Genomic DNA, 27,979 nt, shown 5'->3' with positions numbered 1-27,979 from the left:
TGTCGGGACGATGAGACAAAGACAAAGGGAAGCAGGGGCAGGAGAAGTGGATTGCCGAAAAAAAGTTTACAAACTGTTTTGGAGTGATTTTAAAGTGGATCTGTTAAACTGATTTCTAGCTTTATATTCTTATTCTCTTATTTTGTGACTCACCTAGCAGCTTTGCCCAGTAACAGTTACGTGTTTTGAATTAATTTTAACACTGGCCATCTGTCTGGTGATTGTGAAGGCCAGTGAGTTCATTGTCATGTTCAAACAAACTCCGATCACTGATTAGCAATTTGTGACAGCACATTATCCTTCTGGATCAGTAGATGGGTACACTGTGGTCTTAAAAGCATGAACATGTTTGGCAATAAGATTGCAACTGTACTAAGGGGACCAAAGTATCCCATTTGAATGTCCAAGCAGAATTCAACTCATCAGACCAGGCAGCGTTTCTTTCAATGGTTCTGTTTTCCAATTTTGGTAAAGTCATGTAAATTCTACCCTAACTCTCCTGTTCTTAGCTGACAGAAGTAACACCTGGTGTGGTCTTCTGCTGTTGTAATCTGTCTGTTTCATGGTTTGATGCTTTGTGTGATGGCTAGGACGGCTGTGTGGGAAAATCCCAGTGGATCAGCACTTTCTGAAATACCCACCATGCACCATGTTTGGCACCAGCAAACATGGCGCATTCAAGATCACTTTAATCCCCTGTCTTCCTGAACTTTAGCTGGTTGTTTGTCTACGTTAATGGAGTGGCTGTAGCTCAGCAGGTAGAGCAAGTCATCCACTAATTGGAGGGTTTTTGGTTTGATTCCCGGCTGCTCCAGTCTGCATGCCAAATTGGACAAAATAATGAACCCAGAGTTGCTCTCCGAAGCATCCAACAGAGTATGAATGTTAGATAGAAAAGCATGTTGTTGTTTCTGCTCTGTGTAGCACATTGACCAATGTCTGCTGTGTTTAAATGTGCTATATATATAAACTGACTTGGCTAACATTGTGAAATATTTCCTCTAATGTGATCTAGTTCACACACAAAAAAAGGATTTGACTCTTCACCCAGATGGCTGCGTGTTTCTCTGTCTTTGTCTTCTATGACAGTGTTGACAGTGTATACAGCAAGTGATTATATGACATGAAAACAAAACACATGCAGTCATGTGTGCACAGTTAAACACAGCCGAGACATATTTTATCCTCTTCTGGTAAAACTACAACCATGACAACACAAAAAGAAATATGTAAAGTGGTCCTCTTGTTGCCTGCCTTAATAACATTGTTTTTTGTAGCCTGCCCACATCATCACAGTTATGAGAGGACAGTCATAAGTACACTGGTGTCAATGGGGTATCAATGAGCCATATGCAAGGGTGAACTGACATATATCTGGACTGGGAAAGAAGCCCAAAACACTGATCGCACTGATCCCTCTAAGCCTCATGGGTAAAATAACAAGGAATGTGACCTGTGTAGATATTTGAGTTACTGCCGTCCTCACAAATTACTCTAAGGAATTGCAGTTGAGAAGAAATCCGCTGAGACACTTTTAACAGACATCCTGTTGGCTTAAATGGATAATGGAGTGGTGACTGGCTCTTACCTCGCTGCTCACTGTCCTCTTTAGCTAGTGGAGTGACTTGAGAGTCCAAGTGCCTCCCTCCCCCATGTCACGTGTTCATTTTACCATGGAAAAGTCATGTTTTTAATTCCTTAGTCCGTAGTCCACAGCGCTATCAGCGTTTTTGGTCCAGATTTAAGTGGCATGTAGCAAAGATGTATAGTTTGTTATATTGATTATCTGATGCAAGCAAAGTCAAATGTAAGGACATTTTTATTTATTTATTTTTTTGTTTATGAAAAATGGAAAATGGCTCAACTGTTGAAAAATCCACGAGGATGGTAAAAAATATATATATTAGTGTGTCCATGAGAAACAAATTCTCAAGCAGAAGCATATGTGAATATATATCCTGCATCCTTTCCAAGACACTTTCCAGAAATGTCTTCACTGTGGTTTTCTGCAGTCCATTATGTGCCTCATGAGTCTTTCATTGTTCCCTCAATTAAAACTTTAATGGCAGAAGGCTCAGCTAGTCAAGTTGTCCCATTATTAGCTGTCAGCAACTACATCACTGTCTGAGAACGAAATATCTTCCAGCTCTGCATCTTCAAAGCCATGAAACGTGGAGGCCTCGCTGTCTGACGCGCTGCCGAACAATTCTTCGAGAGTGCTCCGCTTCCTCCCATCCTTCTTCGTTCCTCCTCTTCCAGCTACCATGAAAACATCAGCATCAGAGCAACACAGACAAGGCCACACAGTCTCCCAGTTGTTCTAGCACACTCTACCGTAGTAAGACAACATCTTGCTTGCTGAAATGATTCAACCAAAGGTTTTTTGCTGAGATATCCAGCAGATGCCGTTTTCGGCTAGTGTGGGAAACAAAACGGGGGGAAAAAAAGGGGAAAAATGCAGCCACATGTGCCAAAGGATAATGCATGAAAACTGAGCAACAAAAGAGTGAAAGCATGTTGTCTAAAGGCAGAGGTCTTTACTGATGAACGAGGCTGACATGGAGAAGCATGCAGGATGGAAGCAAGCGGCGGATTCTGCTAATTCATATGATTCTTTCCTGTGGTTGGCTCTCAGTTCCTATGATCTGAAAGGCTCATTGACAACCCCATTGAAGAGACACTTGAAAGCTTTTATTGCACACCAAAAGCATCTAAATCTACATTATCACCTGAAGGTACAGATTTGTTTGAATTTTTGGGGAACTTGTTCTGAAATATAGAAGGACTACATTAAACTGGGTAACAACATGTACCTCCCCTCATCTCCCTCCTAAATATATGTGTGTAATTTATTCCTTTATATTTGATGCAAACTTTTAAACTGCATCACATCTGTGGCTGATAGAGAAACACAATTTAAATCCGTGTGGCAAAGATAAACATCGCAAGAAAGCGAGAGATACACATGAACAAGATCGTGGACAAAAAGGAAGTAAAGAGAAACAAAAATGAGATGTGTAGTAAGACTTAAAGTAAAGTATGAGTCTAGCAGACAACACATTTCTGAAAAATCTCCACTGTCATTCTTACCTGCAAAGAGAGATCAATGAAGTGATTGATACAACTCACACACAGCTAGAGGGCAGTTAGCTTAGCTTAGCATAAAAATGTAGAACGGGCAGGAGCGGTGGGGTTACAGGCTCTTTCATGAGGTAACAACATCTTACCAGCACACCTAAAGTTCACATTTTGTTTTGTTTTTTAAATCTGTTTAAAAACCAAAAAGGAGATTTTGTTATCTCTGAACCAAACGAGGCTAACTGTTCCTTTTAAATTGGACTAAGCTAACCTAAGTGTACCGTGTTCTCATGAAAGTTTCTGTAACTTGCTGGAGTTTTTATGAGATGGAGGTGTTAGCCCAATGCCTAGCCCCAAACACAAAGGGTCATGTGCTGTTTTTGCCATGCCTTGCCAGGGTTAAACCCTCCCAACAATATAGCTTCAAGTGCTCACGCCTACCCTCCATGGCAAGGTAACAGCACATGGGCAGCCTAAGCTTATGGAGAGGGGGGCAGGCTTAAGACCACCAGGTGGAGGACAGTAATGGCAAAGCTGGAACAGATGGGACTTTCAGGGGGTGAAGCAAGTGCTCATCACCCACCAGGGACACCATGTAATAGATACATAAAACCTAACCTTATGCATGGTATCAAATCTCATACTTCAGTATTTACGCTTAACTAATAAAAAAAAATAGTTTCCACTTGAGGAATTTTATTGTCTTTCCACTTAAGTCAGTGGGAACAAAGTTGGAAAACAACTAGGAAAGCCAGTTAAACTCCAGTTACTGAGCTGTTTTTATCACATACGTACAGAGTTTTCTTACAGTTGTGTACATTCGTTAGAAACTTTATTAGCAGGCACACAAATCTGGCTGTGAGCACAGTAGCCATTCCCACAAGTTGCTGAAACCTTCAGGTTACAAAACACAAGCCAACTGGAAGAAAGTTGGCTTAAAGGAACGATGGTCATAAAAGGAATAATGTGGGTTGTTTCAGGCAGAGGATGAACTAAGAGGTGGCATAAAGGCCCAGTGTTTGATAACAATTTTCATTCTGAAATACGAATGATACAAAGCTACTTTAGTACAGACAATGAATAAAAATATACAGCTGGAAATGAGCACAAATGGTCCCCATTAACTTAGTGTTAAGCTTAGATGGTGCAAACTGTATATGAACAGACACATGAGTTGTATCAATACTTTCATGTCACTCTTGGCAGAAAAGTGAATGGGCACATTCTTAGTACGCCTTCTTGCTGTCCTACTGAAATCACTAATATGGCATTCACTTTTTTCTACTAAGTCTACTGAAGGGATTATATAACTATTGCAATTCAATCAATTAGTGCTTAGGCAAATACAAAATCTCAGGTTTTCACATAAACCATCTATGACCAGTAAGTGAGGACTCACCAGAACGTCCGCAGTCAGAGCAGGACACCAGCTCCTCTGCTTGTCCTGTTTTCCTGTTGGAGTCCTGGTCTCCCAGGCAGAAGTCACAGTAGTCGTTGGGGATAACAGCACCATCAGGGCCCTTTTGAGCTGTTAGCAGGAGAAATAAGGGGAATGGTCCACGAGCTTCCATTCAGTCTGAGCTTTCGTAAGTAAGTGCAAGTTTTTGTGACCTGGAAATATCCCGTTAATCAGTATGATTAAATACCAGCCAGCAACTTACGTTTATGGTTCTCTGAACTCTGAGGAGAAGACGGAGCCATCTCTGGTTCCTTCTCCTCTTCTCCCTCCTCCTCTGCCAGGTGAGTGTGTGTGTAATGGTAGCTCAGGCCAGGCCGGTTCTTGTAGCGCTTTCCACACACTACAGATTTTTTTTTAGATCACAGGAAAGTTAAAACCATGAAAACTGCACACTGTCAGGTGAAAACATCAGTGTATGACACTGGTCTAAGTTAGTTGCTGTGAACACCTAGAGAGTCAGTGGAAGACAGTAAGGCAGAACCTCTATCTGCGAAATAACTACAACTATTTGTTGCTAAGAAAATGTTTCCTAAGGTAAATAAGTGGAACTATAGCAAAGTTAAAAGAAAGACAAAGACTTAAAAGAAAAATCATCTCATTTATTTATATTTCTATATATACATAGAGGTATTTTATAAGCAAGTTTATTGAAACTTATAACGCTGACCTAGACTTGTTATGATATTTTCATGTTCATTTAGGATTTTTTACATGGGTACACTGGCCTTGTAGCCATTATAGACGTTTCTCATTACACAGCTCTCTGGTGCATTATTGATCCAGCTATTTCAGCCTTAACAACAATTAACCAATCAATTCTATTTTCAAATATATAGAAATAAATCAAACCAGTGCAAACACTTATCTAAGAATCGCACACAGCTATAGAGAAACCTATTAAGCATGCACCCCTTAGATGAGCTGGTGTTTAAGCATCAGTTGGCGCATGCTTTGCAACAAGCAAGCATTGAGGCATTAGGTTTACTGTTAGCATCATGCAGTGCTTGCACAGGGATGCCTAGACTACCTTAAAGCAATTAAAGCATTGCACATATTCAGAGCATTAGCATTCAGTCAGTCAAGGACGCCAAATGCCCACTAGCAAAAAGGCCATTCATAAAGACAGCTCAAGAAGCTCCTAGAAAGACAAGATGGAGACAGGTTAAGATACCTTCTTCAGCCTTTTTTGAGTTATACTTTTGTTTGTATCTATCTGGAACAGAGAAGACACAAAAGCAAACAATATCGAAAAGACAGAACAAGACACAAAAACGAGGATGAAATTCATCTGTCTGAGGCTCAGTCAGCATCTCTAGCCACAATTCCCGCGGCAATCCATTACTGAGGAATTCTGTCCAAGTACGAAAGTGGCATGCTGGTCAGGTCTGGATTAACAGCAAACTCTTTCTTCATGCTGCAGAGGACTGCTCTTAGCAACAGAGAGAGGGCTTTAAAATATATATATATATTGATACATGTGTTTTTTCTTTTAACAGCCAGATCTCAGGAGAACACAGTATCTCTGCTCTGAGAAAACAGTGACTGTAATCGCACCGATCGCAGGATGGTACATGTACAAAGAATGAAGTTTTCTTTGCCCTTACTGTCACAGACATAAGGTTTATCCTGGTCCTCGATGTTAACGGGTTCTGCCCTTCTGCGGCTCGAGCCTCGGTTCTGAAAGGATACACAAGACACTCGTGATCATCCATTTATTTCCTCCAACATAAGTTTAAAAAAAAGCTTACTGTATCCTATAATGCTGGTAAAGTATTCTGCTTTCAGGTTGATGGTGGTGTTGAGTCTTAACTTATTTGGATTTTGTACTAATGTGACAATTTTTCTGTATTGTATTGTATTGTATTGCATTACAATTCAAAACACACACCGTCATATATAAATCCTTTCTTTCGACACTCACTTTGCCTCTGTTTCTGTTCTTTCTCTTCGGAGTATCGAGTTCAAAGTCTTCATCGTCATGGAAGCCATCACCATTTTCCTCTGCCTCAAGTACTCTCTGCAGAGTGCAAATGCAAACAGAAAGACAGGGGTTAGACAGAGGTCGCATTAGGTCTCAGGAAGCTGGAAATATATAGATGCAGACATATTTACAATTCTCCTGGTTAATGTTTGATTTACTTGTTGGAGGGTTTTCATTGTCATTTGTTGCAGGAAGACATCAAATCTACTTGGCCAATTTTCAGGGAAAGTTGGTGGAGAAACAAAACTTGAGATGCTGCTGTGATTTATTAAAAAAAAAATCCATGTATTTACACTGGCTGCACCTCAGAGAAGAGTGGACTTCGGGCATTGGCCAAATAAGATGTCAAATGAGACGCATACATGAAGTTAAAGGGACCCCTACTGGTGACATATACTAATCTTCCGTATCTTATTTACCATACCTGTATTTCTAGCAATGTCTCATCTTCCTTACTGAGGTTGTTTTTTTTCTCCAGCAGGTTGTCCCCCCTTAGTAGGGCCTCCAGGGCTGTGGCCTCCCCCGGTGCCCCCTCACGCTTTGGGGCCAGTTCTGCTTCTGAAGAGAGAAGGCGAAGGAGGGAATGACAAAAAGGAAACAAAGACCACTTGAGGTGGCATGTGTATGTGTCTGTGTATAGCAAGGCAAGTGTGCATCAACCTGTGTGTTTTAATCCCACTTTTTCATCCCGGCATTTCGTACTAAAGTGGCTAAAAGCTGTTAACCTGTGGTCAGGCAGAAAGGAGCACTTGGGGTGTAAGGCTGCTATAAGTAAAGCTCTTATGTCAATGCATCCTTTCACACTGCACCTTGTGCTTCTCGACACTTACAAGTACAACTTTACAGTATAAATCTCCTGACAGAACCACAGTGATGCTCAAATCTATCTGTAAAAAATGTAAAAACATTTTTTTATTGCAGTAAACTGAAAACATATATTCCACCATAAGAAGTCGCCTGTGAGCCATGCAGCTCATGTCAGCCTGTGCTCTCCAGGCTGCCACTGGTAAGATAAAATGATCATATGATGATGATATTAAAGAAAAATAGGGTGACGGCATTTAAAAGTAAATATATCTTCCTATAAATACAGAGGAAGAAGAAAGAAGCTCAGCTCTGTGGTTACTTACACGTGTATTTAGTTACATTTTGCCTAAATGCCTCAAAGTCATTCGTTAACAGGTCGTCTGGTCCATTTATTTTATTTATCGTTTTATTATGTGAGGTGCAGTTGTGGTAATTTAGCACAGATGGTAGGTGACAGAGTTTAATGATTATCATCGGGGTGGACGAGGTTTTATGAGGAAGGAGGGAGCTTTGGGAATAATGAAAAGCAGGCTACCAGATCCAACATCAATAAAAGATAAGACAAGCGTGCTATGGGAAGGAAATTAGCCAAATACATATATTTTTAAAAAACACTCACTGCTTTTAAGCCTGTAATATTTCTCATATATCTCATTCTTCTTTATTCCTCCCCCTATCTAATCTCCTTCATCGTTCCTGCTTTTGCTCTGTTCATTTCCACAGAGACAAACTTGCTGCAGCAGCCCTGCCTCTTTGTCCTCTCCTTTCATCTCTAATACCAGGATGAGAGCCGAATGAAACTAAGGCTATGATAAGAAAAGCAGGGAGCGAGCACAGCTGCTGAGGATGTAAGACACTTATTGAATACAGAGCTTCTGTACCTCTGCGTCTTCCCTCCTCCTCTTCCTCCTCCTCTCATTTGTCTTTCTGTATGCTATGACTTTGTGCTTGCACTGCCTCTGTGTTTTCTTCATTCAACCACCGCTCTGCCTCCCCTCCCCAGCACATACACGTTGTCCTTTACTTTGGTCTCTTTTGACAACCTCCTTCCTGTACATGAAACCCACTTTCCTCCTCTAGATTGTCCTTCATTCGTGTCTTTACCTTCTTTTTTGGGGCTAAAGAACACATTGCCTCATTTAATACATGCATGCACAAGTTGCCTGGATTTAAATTCTTAGGTGTGCATCAATAATTTCACATGTAAAGTCCAGTTTACTCATCTTCAGCCTGTGAAAGCAGTTGCACAACACCTTTTTTCCCTCTGGAGGATCAAAATAGGTGACAGAAAGAGGTTTTTGGATGTTTGAAAGAAGTGGGCCTGATGAAAGATGCTGCTGAGTTGCTTTGTGAGATTTTGATAGTGACTTCACAGTCAGGATATCTTGGCTTCTGCTGCTCCTACACAGATCTTATGTGTTTTGTTTTAACCTGCTATATAGAAGACTAGTTGAGAGGACAGAAAAATGGTTCCTGAAACCCTAACATGAGCTGGGACGTGAAAAAGGAAAAGCGAAACTCTACAAGAACAAGGAATTCATATGTGGCATGGCTTCTGTGTATTCACAGAGACAAACCTCTCTGCTCAGGAAGCATTAAATAAACATAAAGCATTTTGCAAAAGCCCACGAGGGGAGAATTCACATTCTTCTGTTTTGTTATGATAGACATCTGGTCCAAACTACACAATAGGATATCTCAAAAACAAAAGTCAAGAATTCTGCACTTCTACTCTCGGCGTCCGAAAGTTTTGCATGCCTCTTTAACTACAGTGTTACCTTCTCTAATTTCTTCTGTTTTTATGCAAGCTTGTTGTTTAATGAGCTGGTTAGCTGTAGCTTTTGTTTTTTTGTTTTTTTCTTGTTGTTTTTTTTCCTCATCAGAAGGACTCTCTGTCCTCATCTTGAAAGCAAAGCAAGTCATTCTTAGCGGAAAGCTCCAGAGTATTAGATTGCATCTGGAAGACAGCGAGAGGGGAAACAATAGAGTAGAAAAGCAGAAACAAAGACTTGCCTTCATTCCCCTCCTTCACAGGTTCCTGGGGGCATTCCTTTGCTAAAATCCCAACCCACCCGTTATAACACACATTCTGTATGCATGCATGGATGCACACACTCATAAGAGAGAACACACTTCCACCTCATAGGACTCACTTACATTGTTATGCCTCATGGACAAATGATTATAGAGGCCCAGTTAGGGTGCTTCTGTGGTGCAACGGGGAGCAAGAGTCGTGTGTGTGTGGGGGGGGGGGGGTATTTGTGTGCCTATGCATATGTGCGCCTATAGCCACAGAACAGAGAGAGAGGCGGCATTGATTCCAGGGAGAAAATGAACCTGGAGACCTGGTAGGAGAGACGGGCTAACCCGAGCCAGATGGCCAGACAGCAAGCGTGCGCAATAGCTACATGCAGATACCCAGCAGCACAGAGGCCACAAATAAAACAGATGTATTTATGTGACGGCATGAATAAATAAAATAAAATGCATTAAAGTAGGCTCCGTTGCGTAACTGTGGGTCTTGACTTTCACTGCATGGCTGTGCTGTTTGTCTCACCTAGTCGAAGCTCACACAGGCGGAGCTGGGGATCCAGGGGAGGGTGGAGTCGCCTCTTCTTTCTCCAGCAACGAGCGGGGTAGGTATACATCTGTCCTGCTGCCTGGCCTGGAAACACACACACATACACACACACATATGTATCCATATATATGTACACACAGAGAGTCACACAGGCACACAGGAAGAATTTTAACAACCACTGGCAAGCATACCATTTTAACAAACCTTGCATTGAGCTCTGCAACACACAAACACAGTAATGCACACAGAGACCTGGTCTTTCCTGACACTTAATATGTTGCAATATGATTTCAGTAGTGCTCAGGCACTACCCCATATATTCAGAGGGGTCCAGCTCTTGTGATCAAATTCTAGAGACTATGTATCACTCGCAAGCTAAAATTGCAGCTCTTTGAAGATTTTTAATGACATTTATCTGAGAAGTACCAAAAGATACATCAGTATGCTAATGTTGAGAAGATGCAGTTTTACTTTTTTCCAGTCAAATGCTGTTTGCTCTCAAACCCTAATCGTATTCCACCAATAGCCACGTAGGAGGGAGAGATGAAAAACAGGGGTTTTAAGTCTGCATGAGCGGTGAATGAAAATCAAGAGATGGAGGGGGAGGGATAAACCTAGAATAAATGCATATAATGTGACTTAGGTCTGCCACAAAGTATAGGGTGTGGCCTGAAGGGCTTTGCATACAAGATGGAGAGCAGGCTATTTGTGTCCAGCTCCCAGTAAATAGCAGATTGTTCCCTTTGGCTTTACAGAAGAACCAGATGTGCACAATGCATTCTAACTGCTTAAGGATAAATCAGCGAACAGTAACTCGGGGAATATACAAAAGATGAGCTGGCAGACGTTTTTTACTGATGGAGGAAATCCATTAATTCATATTTATCAGTGTTTTCTGATATATGTTTATTAACTTTTCTGCAGCGAGTTGGGCAAGAAGAGTGATACCACTCTCATGCCTGTGCAGTGAAGATGAAGCTCCAGCATGAGGCTGTTCATCTTAGCTTAGCGTAAAAACTGGAAGGCAAAAGCTAATAGCTAGCCCAGCTCTAAATTCACCTACCAGAACTTGTAAAGCTCGCAAATTAACATGCTATATTTCACAGTCATTTCCTGGAGTCTGCACTGGTTTCCTGGCAGGCTCATTTCAATATTCCCTGAGGAGTGATTGTTTCTGGCCAAAAAATTAATCCAGTAGTAATTCAGACTTTTGACTTTTGTTAGCAGATATACTGTATCGGTGAGTGAGTTGTAGAGTGACTGTTTGTATATTCATAGTCAAGTCAAGGGAGCTGTTCTTCCTTCTTTTCTTAAATCTGAGAAAGTAACTTCTTTCTGGCCAAAATCATAATTCAGATCCCAAAAGCAAACAAATAATGTGGTTCTTTTTAAAGTCTTTTTTTTTTAGTTTAAGTTCTTTCAGCTCCAAAAAGAGTTACTGTAGCTTTATTGGCCAAAAAAAGGTTTATTATAAACATAGTGTGCCATGTCACACAAAGCATAAACTACACTCACAAGATTTGATGAAGTTCAGTTAGTTGATATGTAATATCTCCTAGACACCGATGATACAGGATTTTTAAGACGAATACTGATGCTGATATTTAGTGATTTAAAAATCCAATAATCTGATATGTTGGTCGATATATTTTTTTTCTTTCAGACACACAAAACAAGAACAGATTTCCTTAACATTTGTTAGGGAAATGTGACTCTGCCCAGTCTGCTGAGAGCCTGATAGGGATGTTGCAGAGCGCCCTCTGGACAAACTATGCAAAATAAAAGCTGTTTCTCCTGTCTGTTCACTTTTTGAAGTATTCATTTATCAGATGGTAAAAATGCCAGTACTGATAGATCAGACCAAGGCTAATATCAGCCGAAAATATTGGCTCATTGATAAATTGGTTGGGCTCTAATATCTGCCAACATGTAGCTATAGAGGTATAACCATAGCCCAGGTACTTTATTCAAGATTTTTTTTTTAGTTGATTTATTTTAGCAAGAGGAAGACATGCACCAAATGGCCTGGGGCGGTTTCAAATCTGGGCTGCTGCGTTAGCCTCATGGCATATGGGTTATTTGTTTAACCCAGTGAGTTAAATGGTGCACCTACTCAAGAATGATTTTTATTTTTTGGGGCTCTATTCATGAACACATTCATGAATAGAGCCTGATCAGGTCTTTACATATGACATATTTAGTGAGTAAAAAAATCCACACTAGTGGCAGTACAGATTAGAAGTTTACATTTTTACTACTGTTTGCATTCAGTGCTGCAGCCAGTAGCTGTAGCCTTATGTTGAATTTTTAAACGAGAGTGACATCAATCATCTCCCTGAAGCAAAAAAATGCAGATATCTCCAAATGCAGACTTAATGAATGAATAACTTTTGCTACATTTTTCAACCTTTGCGGTGTTTCTCACCTGGCTGACGTTGGTGCTTTTCCATCCAGATGTAACAGTTGTTCTGTGCCACACCGGTTTGTGAGTCCAAGAAGGGCATGCGCACGCTGCGCTCTGCACAGAGTCGGGCATTGTAGTTCCTACAGTGTTCGATGGCCTCCTTGTAGAACTGGTCGCCAAGCCTGTCCACAGAGAAACACGAAGAACATGTTAGGAAAACAGGCACACACAGCTTTGATTCCAGTGTAATCCATCAGGTTTGTTAGCATTAACTTCTACATCAACTGCCCCATTCATTCAACATCTGAATTAAATGCATTATATGTGGCTACTGAGTCACTCACAACAACTGTTTATATCTTATTAACTAAATGCTAATATTTGTGGATCGTTAATGCCACTAGTATAAATTGGATATCAGCTGGGTGTTAGTATAATACAAAAACTTGTTCTGGCTTTACAGCATAAAGGCAGCTGAACTGAAAGTGATTGGCATTAGAACAGTGAGGACAAATATAACAGGAAATGATTAGGAGATGAAATGTTTCATGCTGTCAGATTTGTAGATGACTAAGTGTGCCACAATGAAGTCCACACAACAGATGTGCTATAAACAGATGTGCATCGACTGATAAGAGGATACAAATCAGGATGTGAACCATCAATAACCTACACAGTCCCAGTCTCACAGCAGGATTTCTGCAGCTAAGATCATTAGAGTCAGAGAGAACAAACCAAGATTTATTTGCTTCCCTTAATGATTAAGTCTTTCTTAAATGAGACACATGTAAAAGAGACTTTTCTGTTTAGCATGAAATCCCTGATCATTTAATCCAATGCAGCATAATTAGTGTCAAGGAGGTTGTTTTCCATAATGCCACAAGGACTTTCTGTTGCTAGGCTGGAACATATCGAAAGCAGCAGAACAGCGTCAGTTTTTCTGTTTATTTACATATCATAGTCTATCTGGCTGCCTATCACCCGTCTCTCTGACTGGCCAAGCTAAGACGGGCGGTCTGTGGATACTGCGCACAGATATGTAAAGAATGCCAAGCTGGACAAAGACCAGCTCTCTGGTCACACTGAATCTCACAAAGATGTGCAGTGTTTGGAGATGGAGGGTGCAGAGGGTGAAGGAAGGAGGGATGGATAGTGGGAAGGGAGAAGGGTAAGAAGTGGAGTGACTAGCAGTGGAGCGTGAACCAGGTAGTGCATGCATAAGATGAAGGAAAAGAGGGGGTGAGTGTCACATAAGAAGTAAGAAGGGGGTGCCTACTTTGTAAGAGCAAAGAGGACATAAATAGGAATAGGAAGAGAGAAAACTGAACAATCGGACATGTGTAGAACAAATGGCAGCTGCATGTTTTTCATATTTGTTAAATGTGAACCTCAACTTTGGCTATACTGGTGCATCTGGACAAGGATGTTTTCCTTGTTTTACTCCCCACATGTTGCATCTGCAGGGAGAACAAAGGCTCGTCTAAACCCAGAACCCTCTTTACTGGGTTTGACCACACGTCACAGTGTAGAAGGAATCATGCAAATCTGTACCTTTAATTGCTTGGTGACCTTTTTGGCTCTCAAAATTTGGTCCAACAATTAGCTTTAGAGGGTATAGTTTTGTAGAATGTAAATGCAGTAACAGAAATGGCTTTTTATGGTAGGCAAAAAGTCCTAGTGGAAAACATATCACATGTCTGGAAACATACAAAGGACTGTTGTGTCCTATATCTGGATGCACAGCACTGCCTGACACACGCACTTCAGGTAAATCATCACATTTAACTCTAGTTATTCGTGTTATTAAGGAATGATAATTGCAGAAATGCCACTGAAATCCCATCAAAGCTCACTGTGAATTGTAAAATGGCCTGTATTTGTATAGCGCTTTACTAGTCCCTAAGGACCCCAAAGCGCTTTACACATCCAGTCATCCACCCATTCACACACACATTCACACACTGCTGATGGCAAGCTACATTGTAGCCACAGCCACCCTGGGGCGCACTGACAGAGAATGAATTGTTATCAAAAGTATATTTAATCTAATCCACAGTGCTACAAAAATGACTTTGGATTAATGTCAGAGAGAAGCAGCTCCTTTCAGAAACAGGCAGCCAGCAGAAACTCCAAGATCGCTACCAGGCAATAAACAGTCCAACAAGTGATACCCATAAGTCCACAAATATAAGTCAAACTGCTGTTTGTGTTATAGATTTCTCTAACTCAAATCTGCTGGTGACTGTGGACTGGAATTCGTTTATATCAGGAATAATTCTCTTCATGTTGACTAAGGTTTTTGTGCAGAGACCTCCAGAAATGAGGGATGCAGCTGGTGCTTTTTGTGACACGTGTTTTTACAGTATGAGACCAGCAGTCACAGTGATCCACTCAAATCCAAATCTCCAGAAGAGACTTCCTGTCACATAACTCATGTTCCCAGAGGTAAAGTGTTATCTCTGCTGTCACTATCAGTTGGCTAGATTGAATTGTGTGTGTGTGTGTGTGTGTGTGTGTGTGTGTGTGTGTGTGTGTGTACCTACGGGTATTTCTCCTCATCCTTCCTCCCTCATTTTTTTCCCTCCCCCGTGTCATCCCATATTGCCTGTACGTTTCTGTCCCGTTTCCGACAACAAAGCGTCTGCATAACCTCCCCGGGCGGCTTCATAAACTCTTACGTAAGTGAGTGTTCGTGCACAGCTCGTTTGCCTGCTGTGCATTTGTCTGTGTGTTGTATTCATTACGTGAGAGTAAATAGTGTATGAGGATGCCTCCGAGACTTCTGTCTGCGGCTTGCGTGTCCTGAGACATTCCTACCCAAACTTGATTTGACTATCCTCAATTGCTCTGTGCTCCAACCGTGAGTTAACTGTATGGCTGAGTGCAGTGATGGAGCTTATGTAAGGCGAGTTTTGCATGTCAGGGAACGCATTCCTCTTGGACACCAGCTTCCTGGATACTGATGGAATCTGCAGTTGTTAAGTGTGTTTTTGTGTCTGTGTGCATCACTACGACTGTTTCAGCTCATTCCATGCTGGCACAAAAGAGCTGTGTATACAACAGTCAGTATAGGTTTCATTGGTCTTGGATCACTATTTCATTCTATACCTATAGGCACAGGTAGGTCTATCGGTAAAAGCTTACAGAGGTAAAGAACATTTCAATCCCATCCTTTGTTCTATGTTTGGACATCAGGGGCTATTGCCCTCACAGGTACCCATTAATGATGTATCACAGTTAAAGGGAGACATCATTGAACAGTTGAGGGGCTAATTTCATTTGCATTCAGCTCAAGGCGAGCAAACAGGGTCTCACACGCACACATGCTAGAGAAGGAAGTCCAAAAAGGGCTAATGAACGTTATGAATATTTAATGTGGTACTCAGTCCTTAGCCAAGGGGAGTGGAGGCTCCATTAATCAGCCTTTGTGTTTGGATATCTCCTGTCATTTCTCTTCATCAGTCTTACTCGTATCTGTCACTTTCTCTTCCTCCTCGGTGAATTGAATATTTAGCCACTGAAAGAACTCATCAACAGCAAAATAAATCACTGTCATCCGTCTCTTCACATTTGTGTTAATCTCTCAAGACTCTCTGTTTTCTTGGTGTTTTGATCCCATCTCAGTTTGCTATAATGTGCTACTGTATCTCACAGCCGATTATTTGCTTTGTTTTTAATAGTCTTTGCATTTTTAACACAAAAAGAAAAAAAATTGGCCCCCAAAATTTAGACCTGTGTTCTCAAATGTGAACATTTAACACTTTCGTTCCCATGTGTGATAAACTGCCTTTACTTATTATCCAAACCTGTTGACTTGAAAAAATAAATTCTATTCTATTTTATTTATATGGTGCCAATTCACAACAATAATCACCTCAAGGCGCTTTATATTGTAAGGTAAAGACCCTACAATATTAGAAAGAACCCTCAATAATCACACGACCACCTATGAGGAAGCACTTGGTGACAGCGAGAAGGAAAAACTCCCTTTTAACAGGAAGAAACTCATGGCTCAGGGATGGGCAACCATCTGCCGCGACCACTTGGTGGTGAGGGGAAAGAGAAGACAGCAGAGAGACAGGACAAAAGACACACTATGAGAAACAGAACAAGAGTTTAATAATAACTAATGATTAAATGCAGTAGTGGCATATAAACACACAGAGAGTGAAAACAGATAAGCGAAGAAGAAGTGCTCAGTGCATTATGGGAAGCCCCCAACAGCCTAGACCTATGCCCCTGCAGCATAACTACGGGATGGTTCAGGGTCATCTGATTCAACTTTAAGCTTAATTGTTAAGTTGCATTAATTTAACAAGGGTGAGTTATACTGGCTTGTAAAAGTTAAAAGCACTTTAGTGCTTAGTTTAACAATTTTTCGCAATAAATAAACTCACAAAACGACATTATGAATGGTCACATAAAATAAGAAAAGTGTCATGTGCCATAAACTGACAGTCTGTCCAGGGTGTACCCCACCTCTTGCCCTATGACAGCTGGGATAGGCCCCCTTCCCGCAATTCTGTTTTGGACAGGTGGAAGAAAATGGATGGTAAAATTAATGGGCTGATTTTCTTCTGAACACAAATATGAGAAATTATTACATCTGCTAACATGCAAAAATGCTTTTTGTAGGTGAACTCCAGCAAGCACCGACTAATATAGTTCCAATTCTTAACCACAAAATGAGACCCTAATTACAGCACATTAAACTGTCTGAGCCTGCTTTTGGACGGAGCGTTTGTGTGTCTGGGGGCAGGCATGTTTGCAGGTGTGAATGCATAGCAGATTAAACTGTTGCTCTTTCACTACAGTTATTTGGAATTTTGAGATGTAGGCAGCTCTTTATCACACTAGTTTATAAACTGGGCGGATATCAGTCATCAAGGCCATCAAGGCCAGGTTTTTAGTACACACTATATGGACAAAAGTATTGGGCTACACCTTTTAATCTTTGATTTCTGGCATTTTCAGTCCAGTTGCCACAGGTATAAAATCACACACCTATCCACAAACATTACTGAAAGAATAAAGAGTTTACTGAATCTGAGCGTGGTGCTGTAGTAGCATGTAACATTGCAAAGTGGAAGTGTTAAGGAACACAGCAACTCAACCACAGCATGAAGTGGCAGACCATGTAAAGCAGGGGTCGGCAACCCTGGGCACACCTGCCACAGCTGGCACGCCAAGGGTTAACTGATGGCACAAGCTGGACTGGCCATCAGGCAAGATGTAACGGTAATGGTATAAACAATGAAAGGTGGTGGATTGGCCAGATGCTGGCCGGTGTGTAAAAATAACTCAGTTGTTTGGTGGTGGCTATGGCGCAGCTCCCAGAGGCCAGCAAGTGGATGAGGGGAAAGGGGAGGCAGGTCCGAGTGTCAGGTGAACTGAACTTTGGGTAAGAAGTTATGACCTGCAGTCTATCTGGGTCAGATATACACCAAGTTTAGGTGTAGTTTATTTTCGTTGTGCTGACTTTACAGTCAGTTACTATAACTCGTACTGTGTGCTAGCTAGCATGACGGAGTTTCTATACAGCTGGGTGGGTGCTATGATGTTACTGATAGTGAACTTTATTTTATTCATAAGGTTAGTTAGTAGAGTTGCCAACCGTCCTGTAAAAAATGGAATCGTCCCGTATTCAGAGAAAATATTACGCATTTCGTATTGAGCTGAAAAGGAACACAGTTTGTCCTGGACTTCAGCTAGAATGAAAGAAAAGACACAAAGCTGGAGTTATTCTGTGTCTTTTCAGCAGCACGTTTAAGCTTGATCAGCTGTTGTTAGAATTGATTTAATATTAATTTCTAGTATCAGTAGATGCTTGTTGGAGCCACAGCCGTAAAGCTTCTGGTCATGATATCGGTTTGGATATGTGGTGAGAGGGAAACATGAAGATGAAACCAGGAGATGTCCTTACTGAATCATCAGAGCTGATGGAGAAACAGGTTTACCTTTTAGGTGACATGAATGAGTTGAAGGGAAGTTATGAACTGTTTCTGAGAGACAAATAACACCAGGATCCTTTTCTATTTAGCTGACAGCTGGTAATTGTGCAGGGGCGGGTCTAGAAAAGTTTTGTCAGGGCTCCAGGTAGGGCACAAACATTATTAAATTTATTGCTAATGCAATCATATGGCACATTGACTTCTGAGGAAGTTTTAGATGGCACTCATCATCAGAAAGGTTGCCGACCCCTGATGTAATGTTACAGAGCGAGGTCATCGACTGATGAGGCTCATAAGTTACCAACAATCTGCTCACTCAGTAAATTCAGAGTTTCAGACCTTATCTGACATTAACATCATCACAAAGACTGTGCACTGGTAGCTTCACGGCAGGCTTTCCATGGTCAAGCAGGTGTCGTGTACAGGTGACCCAATACTGTTATTCACATATAGGAGTATAAGCGGTTCATCAATAAAGACCATGGCATGCAATTTTTGTTTTTATTGTTGTTTTTTGTTAATTATAGTTTAAATTAGCAGCTTCTGTACTGTATTGGAGCAATATATTCACTGATTGGTAATTAAATGATGACTTATGTCATGGACTATAACAGTATGGCATGTTTTCTGAAATATTTTTTCCACTTCACAGTACAGTACAGTTGTGGCATTTGCAGTTCAATAGATAAAAGTCTTGAGTTACAGGAAAACTGAACAATCCTGCAAAAGAGACTGTGTCAAATACTTTAGAGGTGGAGCCCTGAAACATGCAGAACTGTTTAAATGTTGTGTGCCTGGACGCAAGTCAGAGGTAATGGAAAGCTGTACGGGCAACGCTTTCACAATACAGTAATTAGGATGATCTCTGTAACATTACACAGATGCATCTTTCTAATAGACTGTGCTGGACAGTACAACATATACACAGCATCTCGAAGGAAAGTTAATAGCATTAGGGAATGCTGGAGGTTAACCACATATTGAGCAAAAGATGGTCAGAGGAGATCAAATCCAGTATAGGAGTAAGTAGGAGCCCTAGGGGGGTGTGTGAAGCGGGGCAACAGCATGTGGGTACTGATCGGCTTCTTTGTGTGGCACTTTGTAGGTCGAGCAGTGTGAAGCATAAAGAAGGGAGACAGTGGAGGAGGGGCCAAGGAGGCAGAATGGGAGGGAAAGGGGGTGGCGGGGCACAGGGTGGGGATTCGATATGTCCTGGGGCACACGTGTTCCCTTTCAAATCCTGTCACACTCATTTTTCTCCCAAACACACAAATGACCGTACACACGAGCACATTCATGCACACACACACACTCCTGCCTGTACGCAAACAGACACACAAAGGGAGTAAAAGGGAAAGGTGCAAAGTGCAGTCTGAGGTGGAGGGAAGAAGGAGAGAGGCAGGGCAAACAGCTGAAGAGGAAAGGGTGTTGCAGAAGGGGGGAAACCCTGGATTAGATGCTCTTGCTGTTGTTTTGCTGAGGGATGGGTGGAAGACCAGAGACACCAGAAGTCAGGAGAGGTGAAGGAGTGGAAGGTGTAGACATGGCTTGACCCATACGTCATTTCAACTCAGCATGAGCATTACTGGAGGAAATGGGGAGGATAAAATGTTTGTCCAACATAAAAGATTCTATTTTGTATTGTAAAGGATACCACATGCTTATCTCTCAGCTCTCCAAAGTCTCACATATACCCATAGAGAGAGAAAAATATTTCCATGTGCAGAACATGGAAAAAAAGAAAAAGCATTGATCACTGCTTGGAGGTTTCCATTTAAAAAAAATGTTCCTGTCCATTTAATTGTCTGTGCCTGGAAACCATTCTATTCCCATTCCCTGAGCTCAGATAGACAAAGGCCAGGGTTCAACCCAGCGCTCAGAGTGTAGTATAAATGTATGCAGCAGGACTAAATGCAGCCAGACAGACACCCCTCCACCCACCTCCATCACTCACTCACGCTCCCTCTCACAAGAACTGGGGGAGGGGCGCACGTCTACGCAAACATGCAAAAAAAACAAAAACCCCACAATAAAAATCCACGACCCCAAACACACTGACAACCCTACATCTCTCTTACATTTCCTCTAATCTCAGTTCAAGTTCTCTCAATCCTTGTGCAAACACAACCAATCCACATCCCACCTGAGCTCTTTGGTTTTTATTTACAAATCCAACTCTAATGAAAGAAGGTAACAGGCGCGATATGCACATCTCTGCATATGAATCGCAGCGCTTATTTGAATACTTCTCATGTCGGCTTCTCATTATCCCACCCGGCCTCCCAGGATTCAATTACCAAAAGTCTTTTTGAAAATGAGAATTTGAGTCAGTCGAGGAAAATATGCATTGCTAAACATGAGCGAGCGAGTCCACAAAGCCAGACATATTTACTGCCATGTTCCTTATGGTTATAATTCATCTGTCAGAACTGGGCACTGACAAGAGAGCAGGCTAGATTATTACCACGTCCTCACTGAGCGCGCATTATTAACGTGCCACATCCTGAGTACGACTCAGAAGTAAGGCCTTTTGTTTCAAACACAGTAGACTCTGTCTAAAACGTAGACCGCGACTTTACTTCCCAAGGTTGTAACTCACATGTTACTTGATATTGGGTCTTACATTCCAACACATTACACTTCACATACACTTTTCATTACAGTTGCCTCTCATATTTTGCTCTGAGCTTATACTAGTATGTCTGTTGTGGTAGGTGGGGTCCTGTGTCCATATGCATATCGCTTTCCCTTTTTGCAGATATTAGATTGGTGGGGGGTGTCTATCTGAGAAAGCCCTGCTGCATGCAAAGGGCAGATGGGACTCCCTCCCTCCCTCTGCCCCAGCATCAGCCTGTCTTTTTTTTTTTACGTGTACCTCTGTTAACAGATGGACCCAGCGAAACACTGAAATACTGGGACGCTCTCTAATCTGCTGCTCTACATGCACACAAAAGCAAACACATATACCTTCATTCCCTACAGCCTAATCTGTTTCGGTACAACACAGAAGCATTAAATCCCCCCCCCCCCTCCTCCACACAGTAACCATGTATGACATGTTTCTGGTTGTCAACAACAACAAAAACAACAACAATAAAGAGCTTTACAAAATAAGAGCATCATTTCAGAATCTATTTTAAGGGACCCGCAGCAGCATTCCGTTCAAATTAATAAAACACTTGCCTCTTGCACAAGAAACTGTCAAACACTGCGCATTCCACATGACCAGTGGTAAACATCTGCCGTCAGCCAGCAGCAGGGGCGGGGGGGACATGCATTCTGTGATATAATGAAAGTTGGTTTTATCCCCTAAATCTTTACTCTACTTAGGATCACATCCCATTAACCTTTATTTAAACCCATGCTCATATACATATTTTTCTACAAATGCATTTTCAAACCGCCAAGATCGGCTTTAAGCAGTTTATTCCTCCACGCACACAAATTAAAGTTAATGTAATAACCTGCTGTGCTCAGACAAGCACGAGTCGCGCAGTGGGAGCTTTGTGTCAGTACTTGCATTATATTAACTACACAAATATCCCCGACAAGGAGCGCAGGCAAACTTCTGACAGACGAGGTTTTTTTTTAATTCTATTTATTTTTAAAAGTGGAATGTCCGCAACTTTATGCATAAATGAAACTGAATGTAGTCATTTGCGCGCGGACTGGTGATGTTTTCCGTTCGCACACCGTGCATAAGTGCATGCTTTTATATTCGTATGGCACAATACAGCAACTAGGCAACGGTACCTGAAGATACGGAGACTGCCCAAGTATATACTAAAGGTGTTAAATGTTAGACTTATTTAAAAGCGCGTGTAATCCCCATACAGTCATAATAGCTCGTTACATTCATCTTACACGATGCAGTAATTTCGTTAAAATAATAATAACAAAAAAGAAATGTACTTACGATTTCAAAGGATTATGAATGACAGTCGCCATCTTCCTGTAGGACTATAACGTAATATTCCAAATCTCGGTGTAGTTTGGGACCCTTATGAAAAAAAGAAAAAAGAAGAAAAAAACAGCCAATGCGGTCCTGTGCGCTGTGCTCCCTGCCAATACAACACCAGCATCAGGACTTTAGGCGTGGCTTCAGATAAATCTGTCAAAATGAATGCCCCAGACCCCAGATTGTAATAACACCATGAAATTAACTTGATTTAGCCTTATCAGTGAAAACCACAACATGAATGCTATGTAGCATGGGATACTATTACAGTCTCACTTCTAATGGTTTTTTTTGTTTTTGTTTTGTTTTGGGGTTTTTTTTGGGGGGGGGGGGTGTTGAGGTTTTAACGGCTGGAAAATAAATCCAACGACATGTCAAACATTAATTTTTTTAATTTTTTTTTTGTAATTTAAAGTAAGTGCCGCTTTAAATTATATAGTGTTAAGGGCGTATATATGTCAAACAGTCACTTTATTTTGTATTTCAATATCCAACTTTTTCCGAGAATCCAGTGAAATAAAAGTAATTTTCTACTCGCGGAGAAACTCACCAATAGCTGTCTAGAACGTCAGACATTGTTCTCAATGGACCAATGAACGCCGTGTGGAGGCGTGGATGGCGTGGCTGGACGTTACTACACGGGAGTTAGCTAGCTAGTGACTACTTACTTTCACGTTAGTGCCATGTTATTAAGAAGGTAAACCCAGCACAGTATCAACTCAAAGTTTGTTTATCGACCTATAAATACGTCGTTTACTTTAATCGATGGTGAATGTCCAGCAAACGTGTCAAAACGTGTGTAGAAAGATGTGCAGCTAACGTTAGCCCAACGGTGTTGATGGTAATCTGCCTGTAAACACCTGGACTGCCAAACACAGAGAAGTGAATGAAAAGCAACACGCCGTCAGGACCATTTTACTTCTAGACCGAACCATAAGAAATGAGGAAGTGGAACTGGCGAGAGGGACAGCGACCGCACACGCGACAAGGTGCTGGTCAGCGCCGTGGATGGCACCGAGGAAACCGACAGCAGTGGTAGCTACGTTAAATGACACTTATATCACGTTAAAGTATGGAGCATGTGCCATACTAGAATACAGTGTTTGTAATGACAGTGATCAGTATGTCAGTATCATTGTTGTGTGTGTGCGTTTCCTGTTCAAAGGTATGAACGTGATGATGCAGGGCCCTCACACAGACCATCTCAGAAGCACCATGCTAACCAACCTGCCTCACATTCCTCTTCTTCCTTGCCTTCCTCGTCTTCTTCTAACGCCAGCAGTGCTGCACCAGGTCAGTAACGTACAGCATTGAAAGTACACGTTTGCGTTGGAAGCCCCCATTTCTTATTATTAAAGGTATCAGAAGAGCACAACACTTAAATTGAACACATATGTACATAAACAGTAGTTTTACATGCAGTGTCTTGTCCAGGAGCACTTAAAGTAGAAGGATATTGACAGGAAAATTCTTGTTGTACACTTGGAAAATCAAATAGATGCAATGTAAGATGCACAAGCCTAATTTTTGCCTCCTTTTCTCCTGCCAGAGCTGCCAGGTTTCTATTTTGACCCAGAGAAAAACCGTTACTTCCGGCTGTTGCCCGGGCACAACAACTGTAACCCACTAACCAGAGAGCAACTACAACAAAAAGAAAGAGAGAAGGAGAGGAACAAGATGTTGGCAGAAGATGAAAAAACAAGAAAAGTAAGTCTGTCATCAAGGGTGGTAGGCAAATCTTTTTAATCTTCTTTGTCTTTTAGCATTTTTATCATATTTATTCTTTAAGATTCCATTAAGCTTTTTCCTGTTGCTGTAGACAGACACAGTCATCTGATATGCTAAAGTTATGCCCTCTAGATGAAAGCTTACCATAAACCTCCTGCAGTGTACTAAAGGATTATGGCTATGGCAGCAGCTGTAATGACATCATCACAGTACAGCATTAGAGCACAACTGCAAACTGTGTAGGAATAAAACACTTGAGATCACAGTTGATCTTAGCAGAAGCACATGCTTTTCTGCAATCCGGGACATAAATGTTTAAGAAGTTGTAAAGAAAGAAACCTTGGTCGTAAACATGTACGCACATTTTCCTTGTCATTTACAGAAAGCACCAAGAAGAGGACTAAACACTTCGCTGCTACTTCAGAAACGACATCTAGGTGTATTACCTGAGCACTCCTATTGCAGGTACTGTGTCACAGCCCTGCAGGCACGCAAAACTCAACATAACACTGTTTTTCCCGTGTCCTAGCCACAGCTGTAACGGATTATGGGAAACAAAGAGAAACTTTAACGCTAATCAGTTCTGCATGTGTAGAGTGACTTTTCTTCTGAGCTTTGCTGGCCACTAATAATGATGCTAATCTATTTAGACAAGTTATTTTCAATGGTAATAAAAAGATGGAGAAACATGCATAAATGCAGTCAAAGAAAATACTCTGCATCACTGGGAATGATATGAATAAATGGAAAAACAAAAAGTAATGAAATGCATATGAGGAAGTTTCTAGTTCTTTTTATCCTACAGGCAAACTGTCTAAATAAATACATAAATTACTACAGAGACACTGTCAGAAAGCTAAGAGAAAAGTGTATCAATTATCCTGGGTTAGTAGATTGTCTGCAGACAGTGCTAGTCTGTTACTATGGTTACTGTTGTGTGTGTGAATGGGAGAATGACTGAATGTAGTGTAGAGCGCTTTGGGGTCCTTAGGGACTAAGTAAAGCGCTATACAAATACAGGCCATTTACTGTTTGTCTCCAGGCTCGTCCATGAGGTGAAGGTCAGTGAAATGAGACGCCACAAACTAGAGATCCAGAGCACAGACAACAGCATCTCAAACACCGACAACTTCAGACTCATAGTGGTGAGAACACACACAAACACAGTGCAACACACCTTTCAATAGAATAAATGTTTGTTATAGTTGGTTTCAAGGGAGGGAGAGGGAGTAAGAACAGTTTGCTTCATCCAGAGGATGATTTGGGTCCACCAAGGCCCTGTGTATGATTAAAAAAAAAAAAAAAAGATTGTTTTGAATGTTAAACGTTGACGTTAGAGTCCTTTTTTTTTTCTTAATTGCTGGAAATGAACACAGTAGGTTACCTTTAAAAATGGCCTCTATCTGTACTTGATGATGTGCATATGCTTTGTTTCTTTGTTGCCGTTTCTTTTTCAGGGGGATTCGGCGTGTGAGCGAGTGTTCACAGTCAACGATGTCTCTCATGGCGGCTGCAAGTATGGCATCATGAACTTCAGCAGCAGCAGCAAGGGGTCTCTGTCTGTGGAAATGTGTGATAACCTCTACTTCACTAATCGGAAGGTAGGAGCATTTCTTTGGAGATAAAAGACCCTCCCTGAATACAAAGAATATGTTTGCATTTTTGTAGTTTCTATTTAGTACACTGCAGGAAATAAAAATTAATTAACTCATATTTATCTTGGAGCCTGTTTTTATGATGTGTCTACAAACATTTGGTCTGTTTAAATAATATTAATCACTCTGATCTGGTTAACATGTTTCAGGTCAATTCCATCTGCTGGGCTTCGGTAAATTACCCCGATTCTCATGTGTTGTATCCTTCCACAGTTTAATTAGAGCTCTAACTCTAGTTCACTTAACCTTCAAATAAAGGGCTTAACCTGGCAACAAAGATCACTTATAAGTTGTCCTTTTCATTTGCATTATTTGTGGATTTATACTGCTGTTGTTTCTAAAAGAATACACTTGGTGACTATCATCAAAGTGGTAACATTTTAGCTCTATAAAGTGCACACCTGTGTCACAGCGTGTCATCTCTTCACTGTTTTGGTGAAACTTGTATGTCCTTGACTGAAGTAACTATCAGGCTGTGTCTGGTGGGAGTAGCAGACACCCCTGGCTGCGTGAGTTTACTTCCTGCTTCCCTCTTCAGCAACTCCAACCCAGGTTTGTCAGGGTTCTTGCGCAATATGCAGCAGTCACATTGCCCTTCTGTAGTTCATTTGTGAAGGACCCAGGTAGCAGTATGGTAAAACATACTATTCAAAGAAGCTTCTTCAGTCTTGGAATTATTATTCTAGAAGACTTTTATTTTGAAATATGTTTTGAAAGCAGTTTTGCTGTTGTTTTGTACCTCCCCATTACCCTCAACACCCTTCTCCTCTTACTTCTTGTACTCCTTCAGATCAGCCTGGGATGCTGTGCAGCTTTAAGATATCCTCAGCCTGGTCTTGTGCTTGGTGCCTCAACCCCCAGTTTGACAAGACGTTCAGCACTGGTTAGTAGTGCAGCTAAACATTTTTGTCGTTATAGAAAGGAGAAAATTACACATCTAAAATAATCATGTTTATGTGTGTGTTGACAGGCCTGTCTCGTAGAGTGATTGTGAAGGATGCAGAGACGGGCAGAACACAGACGTACAGCGTCGGCAGTGATGTCCTGGCTCAGCAGTTTGCCCTTAGGGTGAGGCATTTGTAACTTTAAAGTTGTTGAAGCACTCTGTAAGAACACCAAGCAAAAGAACACCTTTCCGTCCACAGGTTCCTGTCCTGTTTAACGGTTGCAGATCGGGGGAGATCTTCAGCATCGACCTCCGACAGCGCGGCCGCAGAGATCACAGCTGGAAGGCCAGTCGCTTCCATCAAGAATCAGCCATCACCTCTGTACGCGTCTTGCAGGATGAGAACTACCTGCTGGCTGCTGACATGCTGGGCCAGGTCAGGTTCTTGACTTGACTCTTTTAATTTTCTTTTCTTTTTTTTTTTACAGCAGATAATACTTTCAGGTTCTTAATTACAGGTATTTTACTTATGTTTTAGCCTCATACGGAAAGACTTGGTAAACACAGAACCATCAGGCCATACTGACAAACTGTGGTAGAAAATATCAGAAAGGAATGATTTGAAATTGGGTAATAATTCAAGGATAGTTCTGTTGAGCCTTTGTGTGTTTTCTAATTTCTTTTCAGATTAAGCTGTGGGATGTGCGAGGCACAAAGCCAGTGCAGGAGTACAAAGGTCATCATAACGAGCATGCCTACCTTCCCATCCATGTCAATGAGTGTGAAGGGCTTTTGCTAGCAGGTAGGAGAGGATAAAACACTCAATACTCTCACTGGTATAAACCTTTTTTGCGTGCAGTTTCAATGTTTACCATCCTTTCTACAGTGGGTCAGGATTGCTACACAAGGTTATGGAGCCTTAAGGACGGTCATCTATTGAGAACCATCCCATCACCCCACCCGGCCGCAAACGACTTGATCCCAAGTGTTGTGTTTTCATCTAACCTGGGTGGCAGCAGGGGCCTCCCCGGGCTGCTCATGGCTGTCAAACACGACCTCTATTACTTCCCATACAACACTGACTACCAAGAATGAGGAGTGCTGAGGCCAGCTGTATCACTGTGTATTTGAGAGTGTGGCTGGGTAAAGATGTTATGTGACAACCATTTACACTAAATTTAGACTGAAGTGGTGACCTCAAAGAACTGCTTTTAAATTTCATGGGAGTTGCCTCATCATACACATGATCGTGTTTTTGTGCCAAAAGGAAATGGAAGTGCTGCATTCACATGTGCACACCGGTACAGTTCGGTTTTCCTTACTGTTCTTTTTACAGAAGAAGTGCACTTATTTTAAACACAGCTAACCTTGATTGTTACTGGAAATAAGGGTGCTGGGATTGAAATTTGAAAATGATGATACTTTTTGTTTACTAAATCAACATGTTTTATAGTCTTTGTTGATTCCCAGTAAAGTTTATTAAAAACCTTA

General features: G+C 41.4%; 2 protein-coding genes across 3 annotated transcripts in view; one reads left to right on the top strand and one right to left on the bottom strand.

The window, feature by feature from the left end:
* dpf3 (double PHD fingers 3) overlaps nt 1–22,831 on the bottom strand; it is a 26,307-nt gene extending 3,476 nt beyond the window's left edge. Inside the window, exons 1-10 of one of the 2 annotated variants that reach the window (XM_005725011.1) lie at nt 22,770–22,831; nt 22,178–22,261; nt 12,332–12,492; nt 9,883–9,990; nt 6,943–7,076; nt 6,459–6,554; nt 6,142–6,214; nt 5,709–5,750; nt 4,740–4,877; nt 4,478–4,606 (exon numbers count right to left, since the gene is read on the bottom strand). In XM_005725011.1, the coding sequence (XP_005725068.1) occupies nt 4,478–4,606; nt 4,740–4,877; nt 5,709–5,750; nt 6,142–6,214; nt 6,459–6,554; nt 6,943–7,076; nt 9,883–9,990; nt 12,332–12,492; nt 22,178–22,209 (913 nt within the window). In that variant the 5' untranslated portion in view covers nt 22,210–22,261; nt 22,770–22,831. The remainder of the gene's footprint in view (nt 1–4,477; nt 4,607–4,739; nt 4,878–5,708; nt 5,751–6,141; nt 6,215–6,458; nt 6,555–6,942; nt 7,077–9,882; nt 9,991–12,331; nt 12,493–22,177; nt 22,262–22,769) is intronic. The other variant, XM_005725012.1, reaches the window with a different exon arrangement.
* wdr21 (WD repeat domain 21) lies at nt 22,809–27,979 on the top strand. The gene is made up of 13 exons (XM_005725013.1): nt 22,809–23,254; nt 23,385–23,512; nt 23,769–23,926; nt 24,330–24,412; nt 24,990–25,092; nt 25,405–25,548; nt 25,752–25,801; nt 26,075–26,154; nt 26,393–26,485; nt 26,573–26,670; nt 26,748–26,924; nt 27,176–27,290; nt 27,375–27,979. Exons 1-13 carry the CDS (start codon nt 23,160–23,162, stop codon nt 27,581–27,583), a joined length of 1,533 nt encoding a protein of 510 aa, XP_005725070.1. The 5' UTR covers nt 22,809–23,159; the 3' UTR covers nt 27,584–27,979.

The sequence above is a fragment of the Pundamilia nyererei genome, unplaced genomic scaffold (assembly GCF_000239375.1).
Source record: "Pundamilia nyererei isolate P.nyererei 1_Seehausen unplaced genomic scaffold, PunNye1.0 scaffold00013, whole genome shotgun sequence".
Lineage (NCBI taxonomy): Eukaryota > Metazoa > Chordata > Actinopteri > Cichliformes > Cichlidae > Pundamilia > Pundamilia nyererei.
This window is presented reverse-complemented; position numbering and strand designations above follow the sequence as displayed.

What these genes read in the sequence shown, in the direction of transcription:
- wdr21 (XM_005725013.1), top strand. Translation starts at nt 23,160, where the DNA reads ATGAGGAAGTGGAACTGGCGAGAGGGACAGCGACCGCACACGCGACAA. An exon ending in CGCCAGCAGTGCTGCACCAG is followed by an intron (nt 23,513 to 23,768) that starts GTCAGTAACGTA and finishes TTCTCCTGCCAG; the next exon opens with AGCTGCCAGGTTTCTATTTT. An exon ending in ACAACTTCAGACTCATAGTG is followed by an intron (nt 25,093 to 25,404) that starts GTGAGAACACAC and finishes TTTCTTTTTCAG; the next exon opens with GGGGATTCGGCGTGTGAGCG.